Genomic DNA, 15,075 nt, shown 5'->3' with positions numbered 1-15,075 from the left:
TCAAATATTTAACTTGATTTTTTTTCATTTAGAAGCCCTACTAATCAAATGTTGGTGATTATTCTATTTTTCATGTCCTTTTTTTTTTTTTTTTTTTTTCATTTTTACAATTCTTTGTTCTTTCTCAATGCCTCTGGGAATGTTTCAAAATCCACTCCATCTCATCAATTCACACATTGATTGTATTCATGCAACCCATGAGTTAAGTTTTTTCCATTATATCTTATTGGTTCTTTTTTATAACTTCTTGCCCCTGTTTAACGTTTCCCGTGCCCTCCCATACGCCCTTGAGAATATTTATTAGGGTTGTTGTGAGCTCTTGTTTCTCTAGCTCATTACTTCTGCTCTCTCTGGAAGTAGTTGCTCAGTTTGTGATCTTTCCTTTACATCAGTGTTGCTCAAAGGTCTAGTTTTTTCTGTTCCTTTTGGAGAATTAGCTATAATTTTTACATTAAGTTCTGAGTTCCATCCATATCCCAGTTGCTGTTGAGGCTTTGAGTCCAAAATTAGACTCAAAGGAGGAAAACCACAATTCCTTTAAATTCCCTATCCTGACTCTCCTTTAGCATAAATGAGACATAATGTCCTCAAGAATTAGCCTGGTCTTAGTTTTTTCATTTTCAGTAGTGCTAGACTATGTCGTAGACCTACCAAACATTTTTCATTTGTTTATGGAGTTACAGTGTTCCAGGTATAGGAGAGCAAGGACTCAGAATGGCAAATCACTATGGGAAATGCCATTGTTTCCAAAATTTCTTGGAACCTTAATCCTCCGTGATTATTACAGTAAATCTTATTTTCCTCCCTCTCCTTCATGGACTTGCATAATTTATTAATTTCAAAAATATTAAAATTTACTTTTGAGGATTTCTTAGCTGAACTGACCCTGAAGATAACTGGAGAGTTCTCTTGGGTTTTATAAAACCAGTTTGACTATAGCTGATCTAAAAATATAACAGAAATTGGCATGTTCTGTGGAATTATTTCTGTCTTGCCTCCCTGTTCTTAATATATCAATATTTGGATCTTACCAGACATCTGTACAGATGTCTAGCCTTTTCTTTTGATCTGACATTTACTTATTCAACAACTGTTTGTTGAACACTTGCCATATTATTGTTCTAGTTGTCAGGTGCCCAAAAAGAAAGACGCAGTCCCTGCCTTCACAGAGCATTAGAGTCTAACAAAGAATCCAGATTGAATGCGGGTTCTGTTATAGCAGGGATTTCTTCCTGTGTTGTTTTCCAGTGTATCCCAGGCACCCAGGTCAGTGTAAATATTGACTGCACGTTAAATGAGTAAACTACTGACTCTTATGACAAGTGGGTTGGGTGCTATGGTGGGAACAAGTGCAAGTGTCATGGAGTATATAAACAAAGAGGCCTTACCTGCTCTGGGGGGATCATACAGAATTAGTTCTCCAACTGTTGGAGCCCTCCCTCTAGGGTGGTTTATGCAGGCTTAGCTAAACAAGCAGCACCCAGTTCCTATTCAGGCTGCCCGGCCATTTTACATGGAGGCCTGAGCCACCTTGGATTCTTCAGTATTAATTTCAGTAAATGACAAGTTATAGGAATACCTTAATAATATCGTGTGTTTACAGAAACAACAGAAGAATCAGTTTAACAATGCCTATTTGCGTTTCTTGCTTCTTGCCTGCCGGTGCCTACACCCCATTTTCCTTTTTAACTTGCAGATGAAGGAGCTTCCATGCACCCTTGTGATGATACGTACTGTGGACCTTTCCCAGAATCTGAGCCGGAAGTGAAAGCTGTAGCTAACTTCCTCCGGAAACACAGGAAGCACATCACGGCTTACCTATCTTTTCATGCATATGCTCAGATGTTGCTATATCCATATTCTTACAAGTATGCAACAATCCCCAATTTTAGCTGTGTGGTAAGTACTTGAAGCTGGATATGTGCGTCAGGCTTCATGCTTTTCTAATGCTAAGATGGTCCTATGTAATGATGCAACAAGCATTGTGTGTGTGTGTGTGTGTGTGTGTGTGTGTTTGTATATATGTATATAGTTATATACATAATAATAGTATATATAGCATATATATAGTATAGTATATATAATATATATAATAGTATATATATGTATAGTGTATATATATAGTATAGTATATAGTATACATATATAGTAGTTACTATATATGATTGAGAAAGATAAATGACATATATATATAAAATGTCATTTATTTTCTTAATCATATACAGTAACTATTATTATCCTCATTTTACAGATGAGGAAACTGAAACCTAAACATACTAAATAATTAAAATAAGAACACACCGCTACTCACTGTCATACCCAGGATTCACTCCAAATCTAGCTCCAATGTTGTTGCTTTTAACCACTGTGCTACACTGTTTCTCAAATGCTATCATTTCCAAACTATTTACTTTCTTACCATATGTTATTTGGAAAATGTCAGGATGGATTTGATTTGTATTACAGCTTCGGTCACATGTGCAGGGGTGTAATTAACTTTATTGAGTAAATAATTGTTCATAAATTATGGTCTGACTCTCATTAATTAAAAGCAAGTTTTAATTTATAAGCGCTATTTGCTTAATGCTACTAAGTCTCTGGGCATGTATCTGACAAGTTGGTGCTTAGAGTGAACAGCTTTTCAAGCATGAGATTACTTGAAAGTGAAAGAGCAGAGTTCCTTCCCCTCCTCATCTCAGAAGCCCAACAAGCTATCCACTACAGGAATTAATTCCTTGTAAAGTGAATCTGGCTCAGAGCCTATAGCATCTAGAGGCCTATGAAGTGCAAAGCCAGGCCATGCTAATAGTGTTACAAGTAAGGAATAGGGAGGGCGAAGGGATTAAGAGGGGTCGTAGGCAGGCTTTGGGTTGCTGTTGATGTTCTGTTCTTTGTCTGGATGCTGGTTACTGGATTAGTGTGTGCAGCTTGTGATCCTTCATCGAGCTATAAACTTTATTTGTATACACTTCTGTAGGTATGTTACACTTAAAAGTTCTTTTTTTTTTTTTTTTTAATAAAAGCATCCCCTTTCTTCCTATACCTCAATCTCCAAATCCTGCATCAGTTGCTTGGGGTTGCAGGAATTCCTGATCTAGATGTCCAGGACCTAGAAGGAATGAGGAACATGAGGTGGTCAGAAGGTGGTCTGGGGAAGGCTTGTTTCCTATCCAAAAGAGGAACTCTGTTCTTAGCATTTTGTGCAAGAATTCTGAGCAAATTCTCTCTCTTTAGAAATACTGTAAAGGCGGGAGTGATGCTAGATGGAGCTATTCTTCAGCTCCTCGGTGGATCAAAGATGCTTTTCATTTTCAGTGTTAGTGACCTGGCAGCCTAGCACCTTGTTCTGCAATGTTTCTATAGGCAGTTGTTCATCCCTTTCTAAACTGGGCACAGCGTCTGTTTGTATCCTCACAACTGATTATATAGAATAAACAATGTATTAAAACTATTGCATGAGGATGGTGTCCACATTTTGAAATTATTTTCCCACCAGCAGTTAAATTACTTTCTTTTTGTCTTGGATTAGAGGATATGGTATGAAAATTGGATCAGTGGTTCACAGCCAGTGATGAACTTTCCTCCCAAGGGACACTGGACAATGTTAGGAACATTTTTTTGATTGCCACCACAGGGGTGGAAGATGTTACTGGCATCTAATGGGTAGAGGCCAAGGATGCTATGAAATATCCTACATTACACAGGACAGCCTTCCACAGCAAAGAGCAATTCAGTCCAAACTGTCAGTAGTAACCCTATTGAGAAATCCTGTTAGTGGGTTGCAGATAAGCTAAATCGCTAAAACCAAGATTATAGTTCTCAGAAACTAGACAGTCTGTGAATGTTAACCAGAAACCATTAAATTCTGTTCAACTTGTTCAAAAGCATTCCATCAATATGTAGGAGTCTGTGGTTCTGCTAATGTATTTAGGTCATGAAGTTGTTTTTTAACTTTTAAAAAATTATTATTATTATTTTTGGCCATGCTATGCCCACAGCATGTGGCACATGGGACCTTAGTTCCTTAACTGGGGAACCTGCACCCTCTGCACTGGGAGCATGGAGTCTTAACCACCAGATTGCCAGAGAAGTCCCCTAACTTGCTTTAAATATAAAAATATTTAAAGAAAAAATATACTCCTTACTTAGCTGAGATCCAATAAAGGAGGCCTGGGTCCTTCTGAACAACCAGGGGGGAAAGCAATGGAGAAAGGAAGAATCACTTAAACTCATCTAAATAGATGCCACCCTGGAAAATAATTCTTAGAAAATTTAATGACGTTTCTACTCTTTGTGAAAGGAATATGCCTAGACCTCTTATCAACATACACCTCAGTCACAGAAGTCCAGTGATCACAAAAGGCTAAAACTATGTTTTGTGAAAACAGGCAGAGTGGTTATCTCTTTTTTCTCAATAGATTTTTTCTTCCCCCCTTGGGTTTAGTCATCTGAAATAATAAGGAACAAAGGTCTCCTCATATCAGAGTGCAGTAATCTTCTAAATGTAGAAATATCTGCCCTTGCCATGGAATACTGCTGAGGCCATTGGAGAAGATGTTGAAAGTCTTAGCACATTCTCCATAAAGATACCTCATTATGGTGTTTACATTCCTATTCTGTTGGCTCCCGCAAGGAGAATGTCGTCATCAGGGAGATCAATAATAAATGTTTGTCAGGTCCTACTGCCTGGTCCCTGAATAGCCACCCCGTGTAGCATTTGCTGCAAATGCTGCTCTCTGCATCCCAGAGGTAAGTGAGAACAGCAGGCTGAAGCCGGGTCCAACATACAACACCGCGTTGCCCAGAGTGCTTCAACGTGCTGGATTAAATTATTCACAGGAAAGTGGAAATGGGAGAGTCATATACCAGTTTCAGCATACTTCTTTTCCCCTCACTGGTCACTCAATATGTTTCAGCTCCTTTCAAATGGTCCTTTCACACCATTTGAAAATGTTTTCACAGGGTAGTCTTTATCATTTGAGTTCATCTTAGGATATTCACCTTTAGGTATTTTGATGGCATTTATTTTTCCTGCTTTTTGGCATAGGTAGGAAGTTCCACCTTAGAATTTCTACATCTTAGCCACACCTGGCAGAGCTCTGCCAGAGGAGTGTGTAACCTTAGAAGTCAGGAAGCATTCTGAAAGTGTTTCCATTCCCACGAAGGATAAACACACAGAGCAAGAGGAGTCACTTCTACTGAATTAAAGGGTTTGGGAACTGATTCAAATGGGTTTTAACTACCTTGAACCTAGCCACTGAAGTATGTACTTAAGGATTGATAAGATTATCTTGATACTCTTGCAGATCTATGCTTATTCAACATGCATGCAAGAAATAGTGATTAAGGGGACTTCCTTCATGGTCCAGTGGCAAAGACTCCATGCTTTCCCTGCAGGGGGCGCAGGTTCCATCCCTGGTCAGAGAACTAAGATCTCTCATGCTGTGTGGCCAAAAAGAAATTTAATTAAAATTAAAATAATCTATTTTTTTTAATTTATCTTAAAAATAGTGATTAAGCATCTGTTATACACAGCCATGTTGCTAAATGGTGTATATGTAGCTATGAGTAAGAATGACATGAGCTCTGCACTGTCAAGCATTTTGTAATTTATAGAAACGGTGTCTCTGAACTAGTTCAAAGTGAAGAGGGCAGAACACTAAATCAGTCTCAGAAGACGTCTTTATTTCAACCCAGCCATCCTGTGCAGTGTAACCCCAGTCTGACCACTGAACCTTGATGAGCCTTCCTTTCCTTGTCTATATATGGAAATATTACTGATCACTGGCTCACTGTAGAAATTAATCAAGGGAAATAGTGTGCTCTAAAACATATTGCAAAATTCAATATGCAACAAAGAATAACAATATTACCATTAAATACAGCTATTCATCAGTGCCCGCAGTGTTCTCTATATTGAGTACTGATGATGCTCAAACAACATGTCAGTGTTTCTAAAGGTTTCAATGCAATGATATATGTGATCAAATTTCTCCATTTAAATTAACAGGAATCTGCAGCTTATAAGGCTGTGAATGCACTTCGGTCAGCTCATGGGGTACAGTACCGATACGGGCCTGCCTCCAGCACATTGTGTAAGTTTCCTTTGGATGCTGTGTTGGAATCATCTCTTGAACCAATATCCTGTGTAATGACTTCCCTTTTTAAAAAAAAACACAGAAAATATGTTCCCCACTCCCCAAAATGAAATTTTTGACTACCAAATTAGCCAAGGAAGATGGAAGTTTATGTCTGATTAGTTTTATGCTGCTTGACAGAAATCACTGTCCCAACTCAAATGAATCCTTCGCAGAGAATATGCTAGGCACGTAATAAAGACTACAGAGTTGAACTGAGATCTTATGACAGTACAAAGTACCCAAATGGGCTCCTTAAGCAGTTGTAACTCCTGTGAAATGGTAATGGGCCTTGAGAAGAAAATGAAGTAATGTTTCAGCTCTGAAAGAGCTTCCTTTTTATCCCTTTCCTTCACCATTCTTGTTATGACATTCTGTTTCTTACATAACACCGTCAACTGAATTTCTTCTTGAACAGTAATTAAAATATCTATTTCATGTGAAATAAATAACAAGTTCTTTCCAGTGTATGGACATAACTTGGACATATATAGAACCAGAAGACATGGATTCTAGTCTTAATTCTGCCACTAGTTAGATGGAATCCTGACAAAGACAATAATCCTGGGCTTCAGTTTGCACAACTGATGCATGAGGAATGGGACTAGGTCATTTTCCATAGTCTTTCAAACTCTGCAATTCATTAACAGACTTCTCTGGTGACCCAGTGGTTAATAATCTGCCTGCCAATTCAAGGGACACGGGTTTAATCCCTGGTCCAGGAAGATCCCAAATGCCTTGGAGCAGTTAGGCCATATGTCACAACTACTGAAGCCTAAGCACCTACAGCCTGGGAGCCACAACAAGAGATGCCACCACAATGAGAAGTCCACACACCACAAGAGAAGACCCCACTCTCCACAACTAGAGAAAGCCCATGCACAACAATGAAGACCCAGTGCAGCCAAAAATAAATTTAAAAATAAAATTTATTGACTATATGACTTAGAAAATCTAGTGAGAAAGCATATATTCCTGAATATCTAGTGTCATTCTAGAAGCTCACCACGATCATATAGTGGATCATATAATGTACATTATATGTGTATGTATAGATATTGACATTCAATTATACTTTTCAATGAGCTAGCAAATTTCTCAATTTCTTTAATTCATCCATTATATATTTCTAACCAATCACTTCTTCAGCCTTCAGAAGAAACACTTGGCTTGTTAATTAACATTGTTTATAAGTTTTTCCTGGTAATGGTGATATCTTAAGTATCAGAATTTTTTTTTAAGTGAATGATCATTGGTCTAATGCTGACCTTTCTATAACTGTCTTTTAAAAGAGCCACTTTGAAAGGGGAAATATAGTATTTTTAAAAATCACATTACCAGTTAATGTCGATATATATTAAAAATCTAAAAACATTAATTTTTAAAAAGCCTTACTCACAGTTCACCTTTCAGCTTGGTATTAAGGCACAGTCATAGTATCATATTTACTGAGAGCAACCTGTTACCATAGAAATGAGGCTGTCATATCGCCATGATGTAAGGGTTGGCAAATATTGTCTCTGACTTTGGCTACTATGGCTACTATTTGCAGTTCCAGTGACTCTAACTCAGAGGGACAAAGAAGCCACAGCCTACCTTCTGGCCCCAGCTGGAAGCAAAGGGGTCCTGGGAAACAGCAGAGCCATTTGATTGTCATCGTCATGTAATTCTGTCTCTAACTTGTCCTAGCAACAATGGCATCAAAAAGTGGTATCACTTGAGAGGGAAAAATTTTAAATAACAAAGTGGTGTTATGTTAGGCTGGATCATATAAACTTCAGGAAAAAGTATATAAAGATTCTTCTATGAAAATTTATTCATTTATGAATTAATTATTAAAAGCATGTTACGCTAAAAACTGCTTACTAGGCACTTTGGGGTTAAAGGTACTAAACAGTAACACCAAATGCATCCTGATTGCTTTAATTTTCACAACAACTCTATGCAGTAGGTACTATGATCCCTTTTTCAAAAGGAAGACTGAGGCACAGAGAATCCCAGAAGGTGCTGTGACTGGATACAGTCCAAGCCCACAGTGTGGGTTTTCAATTGTGTGCTGGAAAGCTGGAGTGTGTAAGGTCACAGAAGCCAGGAGAGAGTTGCCAGAATGGATTATCAGCTAGGTTAAATGCTGCTGAGAGGCTAAAAGTGTGATCTGAGCAAGGAAAAAACAAAAAAGGAGATTAGGCCCACTGTCATAGGTGACCTTCAAGAACAAAGGCTTCATAGTCTGGTAGAGGCAAGAACCAGATTGCAAGTGGTTGCGGATGTAGAAGAAACATAGACAGATTATCTTTTGAGAGCTAAAGCAAAAGAAAGAAGAAAAAGAAAATAGTGTATAATAGGGATCTGGAGAAGGAAGTGCTCCAGGGAAGCAGGGCTGGGACATTTTGGTCAATGAGGATACAAGAGAAGGGTGGTCTATTAACAAAACAAGGTCCTGGAGAAGGGACCCTCTCGCTACCAGAGAAGGCAACAAAAAGTGGTATCAGACAATGTCACATGTAAAAGATGAGCAGCATTTCTTCCTGAGCTAGGAGAAAAGTGAAGAGTGGGATGGAAGCAGAGGAGGTGCTGTTGAGACGATGTTGAGAGTGGAGACAGTCATAAAGCAAGGGGCAGGACCAGAAGAGAATGACGAAGGGTCTGTAAGTGAAGGTCTAGAAAAAGGCACCTAAAATACTATTGGTAATGGAGAAAGACTTCAGAAAGAATGAATTTACAACAGATTTTCTCCATCTCCCTGTTGAGATAAAAAAGAGAAACTGGACTTCAGGATTGAGGATTAGCTAATCAAAAGCAGAAAAGGGCTAGAAAAGAAGGGTCTAATGAGAAATTTAGTGGTGTAATTCATAGTCAGCTAGAGAGTTCAATGAAATTCTAAGAAGCCTGTGGGCAGTCTTAGAAACTGTAATAAGTGAAGGCAAAGAACAAGTTCATCAGGAGTGAAAAACATAGGGGATATAGAAATGAGGTTTTCTGAGATCAAAATTTCAATATTCGAGACCTTGGAAGAGAAGATAAAAGCCCACAATATGGGTATGTTTCTTGGTGAATGAAGTGAGGGTGGAGAGAAATAATATTGAAGTTGAGGCTGAGAAATTGAGGTCATTGTACTGGAAAAGCATTACTACATAGACTAGATCATCCAAGAGCAAAGTTTTCATAAATGTCAGAGGCAAGAACCAGACTGAAAGTGGCTAGGATGATTTATGAGGATAGCAGGTATGATTTATAAGTTCCATGAGCTTGATGTTAAGGAAGTCTGGTTAAATTGCTCTTGTTGAAAGGGTATATAATTGGAAAGATTTAGGATAGCTTAGTAAGCAAGTACTATATATACATTTTGAAAATTACATACTCTAGTGAAGCTGACCTTTTTTTTTTTTTTTTTTTTAACTTTTAGATGTGAGTTCTGGTAGCTCAATGGATTGGGCCTACAAAAATGGAATACCCTACACGTTTGCTTTTGAACTACGTGACACTGGGCATTTTGGCTTTTTACTCCCAGAGACACTCATCAAACCCACCTGTACAGAGACCATGCTGGCTGTGAAGAATATCACAATGCACCTACTAAAGAAGTGCCCCTGAGACACCCCAAGGGGCAGGTCAACCACCAGAAAGAGCCGATTCTGTGCAAGATTCATTTGGAAGTGGGTGTGTATTGTTACAGAGAAGGGCAACAGCTGAGAGGGAACCTAACTGTGGACTTTAAAATCCTTCTCATGCAATCCCATTCTCTGTGGCAATAAAAAAAAAAGGTTAAAAATAAACATATATAGCCTACTTTGTTGTAAGAGAAGACATCCATTTTCTATCCATTTAGAGTCTTATTTGTTTAAGTGAGGAGGGGATATTTTCTAATTTTTTGTCTCAAGAAATGTACAAGTTGGGGATTCTACTTCAATAAACCTCATGTTCCCAATTAAGATCTAGGCTACTAATCATGTTTTATCACTTGGTTCTCATGTAAAATGAAAATTTTTGGAATGGAAAGAAACATATTTCTTAATATCATAAATATACAACCTAATAAGACCTCAGATTATTCATACCACCCCCTGGCCTTAGTGCACCAAACACCTATAAAAATGTAGCAAGGAAGGGCAGTTATGTTCAGACTTCAAGAATGCCACTTTAAAAAAATAGAGTAAACATTAATTGAGGAGCCACACAGTGTTAAGAGCTTTACACTTATTAGCAATCTCACCAATTCCTCAAATACTATTGGGCTTCCCTGGTGGCTCAGAATCTGCCATCCCAGCTCCTGCAATGCAGAAGACCTGGGTTTGATCCCTAGGTCAGGAAGATCCCCTGGAGAAGAGAATGGCTACCAATTCCAGTATTCTTGCCTGGAGAATTTCATGGTAGAGGAGCCCAGCGGGCTGCAGTCTGTGGGGTCACAAAGAGTCAGATAGGCTGAGTGACTAACACTTTTCACTTTCAGACACTACTGTCATCCCACTTGTCAAATGAGGAAATTGTGGTTTAAAAGGGGGATATCAAGAGGGGAGTGGGGTGGGATGGACTGGGTAATTGGGATTGGCATATATACCCTACTGTGTATAAAATAGGTAACTAATAGCATTGATGACTGTATAGCACAGGGAACTCTACGCAGTGCTCTGTGTTGACCTAAATAGGAAGGAAATCCAAAAAAGAGGAGGTATTAATATATGTATATGTATGGCTGATTCACTTTGTGGTACAGCAGAAAGTAACACAACATTGGAAAGCAACTGTAACAAAATTTTTTTTGTATTTTTTAAAAAAGGTAATATAGGTTCCCATTTCTAAGAATATGATAGGATAAGTATCTGTACTGCTGGAAATAACTCAAACTTCTGGACAATATGTAGTTTTTTTCAAATCATCTTTAAAACGTCAGATCAAGAAGTAAAGAAACCTCAGGGTAGGCATTGAGTGAAAACAGCCCTAGAAGGGTAAGGGGTCCACTGAGAACATCTTTCAGGTCAGCCGAGTACAGACTGAATCCCACAGCATTTCAGAGAATGGTCACAGAAAACAAAGCCCAGCATGAGTCCAAGGTGGGAAATCTAATAACAGATTCTCCTCTGACCAAAATTCTGGAATTCCAAAGTGCTAATCCTTCAGTGTAAATAAATGTCCATACTACCACCAATGGACCCCAAGGCAAATTAACTATTTCAGATTTTGCCAAAAGTAGAGAGGGGACAGATTGCCACTGAGTATGGGAACCACAGTTCAGCCCTCACCCAGGTTTGCAACCCAAATTCAGACTACCTAGATGGTCTGATAGGCCTCTAGCCAAGAGTTCAATTCTGATTAATCCCAGACTGGTTATAGTTCCAAGTATGTGATAGAAGCAAATCCTATCAGAGGATTTAGCTGACCAAAACACATCATGAACACCAAGATAAAGAGACGAGCCTTAAAAGTTCCAGAAAGAAAAAGAAGTGATCACAAAGAAATAAGGACCAGAGTGTTGTGAAACTTCTCAACAGCACCACAGATGCTGGATGATAGAAAAATGTCTTTAGACTTTCAAAGAAAAAAATCTATGCTCAAAATCTATAACATGCCTTCCTTGGCAGTCCAATGGTTAAGACTGTGCTTCCACTGCAGGGGGTTGCAGATTCAATCCCTGGTTGGAGAACTAAGACCCCACATGCTGAGCAGGAAAAAAAAAAAATCTATACCTGGCAAAAAAATCAATGAAATGTGAGGGTAGAATATAGACATTTTCATATAACTGAAGTCCTATGCTCTACCAAAGTAAGGGTCTAAACGAAGATAAAAATGTAAAATCCTAGAAAATAGGAAATTCAACATAGGAGAAAAGAATGAAAAAAAGATCTCTACAGTTGTGTGATTTGAACGTCCATGCCTTGGGCTTGGTTGCTTAATAAATATTTATATTTGGTTTTAAAAAAATAAAAAAGAATAAGCAAATCTCAAGATAAAGAATCTGAAAAAGGGACTTTACTGGTGGCACAGTGGGTAAGAATCCACCTGCCAATGCAAGGGACAGTAGTTCAGTCCCTGGTCCAGGAAGATCCTACCATGGAGCAGCTAAGCCTGTGCTCCACAACTATTGAGCCTGCACTCTAGAGCCCCAGGGCCACAACTACTGAAGCCCATACACCTAGAACCCCTGCTCCACAACAAAAGAAGCCGGAACACCCCAAGGAAGAACAGCCCCCGCTCTCCACAACTAGAGAAAGCCCATGCACAGCAACAAAGACCCAGCACAGCCAAAAATAAATAAACAAAATTATATACCACAAAAGAATCTGAAAAATACACACACATATAACTGAATCACTTTGATGTACATTTGGAACTAACATAACATTGTAAATTAATTATACCTCAGTTTAAAAATAAATAAAATTATGATTTGCTTCTCCATTTAAAAAAAAAAAAAAAAACAAGATAATGGTGAAGGGAAACTTTCCAGTAACAGCATGTGCCAGGCTTAGAGAATGATTAACTTGGCATAAGAGAAGGAAAACTAAAGACTTCAGAGGAAGTTTTCCAAGATATATATGAAACAGAACACTTAAACATGCTTAGAGGCAATTTTCACTTATATCCAAAAATTCAGGGATGAGTTTGTAACAAAGGCACAGAAACCAAGCTAACCAAAAACAAGCAGCAATTGAGAAGAAATATAATCATAGCCTACTGTGTCACTTAGCTGTAAATAATATTTATATAGTTCAAATGTCAGCTCTAAAGACTGATTTAACAAAAACTGATATAAATATATGAGAAGGATAGAAAGAAGTGAATGTATGTGAGAGGAGGGGATACAGAGTTAAATCCTTGTCTGCTGCAATAGGTCAATAGACAAGAGCTAAAACCAAACAAAAAATCAAAAAATCAGTATTCATATATTATTTAGAAATAATAAAGTAAGTGCTAGAAGGCAATTTTAATGATTAAGAATTATTGGACTAATAACAGGGAACTGGAAATAAGACGGATGGAGCAGAGGATTGCTGTTTTTGATATAAGCCTTGTTATAGTAGGGCTTCCCTGGTGGTTCAGACAGTAAAGAATCTGCCTGCAATGCAGGAGACACAGTTTGAACCCTGACTTGGGAAGAACTCCTGGAGAAAGGAATGGCTGCCCACTCCAGTATTCTTGCCTGGGAAATCCCATGGATAGAGGACCCTGGCAGGCTACAGTCCACAGGGTCATGAAGAGTCAGACACGACTGAACGACTAACACTTTCACTTTTCACTTATCATATTATTTGACTTTTTTTAATTATGAAAAATATCATGAAGTATATCCTTTTTAAAAGGAAGATTTTTAAAATTTTTTTATTTTATATTGGAGTATAACCAATTAACAATGCTGTGATAGTTAGGAAGAGTATTTTTTAAAAACAAATTCTCAAACTACTCACCATCCTGTCTTTTGATGTTTGTAAATTAGACATTATTTCAATAAAAATAATCAAAATTAAATTTAATATTAAATAAGATTATCTGTTGAATGCCTGGCATAGAACCTAGACTATAGTAGAAAACCAGGAAATAGTAGTTTTATCTATGTTTTACAAAACTGATTTATCTTTTTTATCTTATAGTCCCAGTTATTGTAGAAATGAATCTCAGGCAGGTTTGGGGCTCAGTCCTGCTAAAGATGATTACACCTGGGAATTTAAACTTCAGCTCATTCCTTCTGCCAGTAAATGTTCAGAAATCATGTAGGTTTGAGGGTTGTTTTATACTATTTACTTCTACCCAGAGAATAGGCAAAAGGCAAAGTGCAAAGAATCTGTCTGCAATGCAGAAGACCTGGGTTTGATCCGTGGGTTGGGAAGATCCCCTGGAGAAAGGAATGGCAACACATTCCAGTATTCTTGCCTGGAGAATTCCACAGACATAGGAGCCTGACGGGCTACAGTCCATGGGATTGCAGAGTTGGACACGACTGAGAGAATAATGCTTTCACACACACAGTGTCCAGACACAACCAGGAGATCCTAAGGCTTATAAAGACCCAAGAATGCAAAGGGGCTGCTTCTCAAAGGATCTGGCAAAGATGTACACCATCAACTGGGGGCCTCTGGCGGCCTTCATGGACCCCTGAGGAAACTTATCCTTTGGGCTGGGAATCTGCTGTGTGGCCCCTGTTCTGCTGGCTGCCTGGGTCTAGATCCTTTGCCTATGTCCAGATCCAGATTCTTTGTCTACTGATATTTCCAAACATTATCACCCCATGACAACTAAACACAGTCAACTCTTGAATATTCAGGGAGAAAAAAAGAATTTACAAATAATCCCCCAAATTCATCTTTCCTTGTATTTTAAATTTCTAGGGACTTCCCTGGTGGTCCAGTAGCTAAGACGCCACACTACCAAAGCAGAGGTCACAAGTTTGATCCCTCGTCAGGGAATTAAATCCCTCATGTGGCAACTAAGACCCAGCACAGCCAAATAAATAATTTTTTTTAATTCTACTTTTTCTATACTCTCTGAAATAAGATCTGTTAGCAAGTTAATACCTAGAACTTAAATTTTTATCATTTATCCCTGCCCTTCATATAGCATAGGTGCTAAAAGTAATTTTTTCAAAGTCATAACAAGGGTGACAGAAAATATAGAATCTGAATAATCCACAAACTAGCTGAGCATATAGTTTGTTATCCGCAAATAGATTCAAGATGAAATTTTGCCTTGATGAACCTCATGTAAATTCTTTTCAATGCATATTCTCACATTTCAGGAGCACTATATATACTTTACAGCTCAAGTTCTATAAGTGGGTATTTTAATATTTATAGGCTATTTTCAATTTTAATCTTTTTAAACTGAGCTTCAAAATTCCATGCTGTTGGATAATTTACATTCAAAGCATTTTGCTAGGTGCTGTGTGTGTGAGGAGGGTGTGCTGGAAACAAAAAGTGTTATACTTATGTCTATACTTGCTTAGAAA

General features: G+C 38.1%; 1 protein-coding gene across 1 annotated transcript in view; it reads left to right on the top strand.

The window, feature by feature from the left end:
- The window catches only part of CPA6 (carboxypeptidase A6), a 270,470-nt gene extending 260,401 nt beyond the window's left edge, over window positions 1–10,069 (top strand). The window contains exons 9-11 of the mRNA XM_043879914.1: window positions 1,697–1,899; window positions 6,011–6,095; window positions 9,544–10,069. Of these exons, the coding sequence (XP_043735849.1) occupies window positions 1,697–1,899; window positions 6,011–6,095; window positions 9,544–9,731 (476 nt within the window). The 3' untranslated portion in view covers window positions 9,732–10,069. The remainder of the gene's footprint in view (window positions 1–1,696; window positions 1,900–6,010; window positions 6,096–9,543) is intronic.
- The last annotated feature ends 5,006 nt before the right edge of the window (window positions 10,070–15,075 follow it).

This window comes from Cervus elaphus, chromosome 21 (assembly GCF_910594005.1).
Source record: "Cervus elaphus chromosome 21, mCerEla1.1, whole genome shotgun sequence".
Lineage (NCBI taxonomy): Eukaryota > Metazoa > Chordata > Mammalia > Artiodactyla > Cervidae > Cervus > Cervus elaphus.
This window is presented reverse-complemented; position numbering and strand designations above follow the sequence as displayed.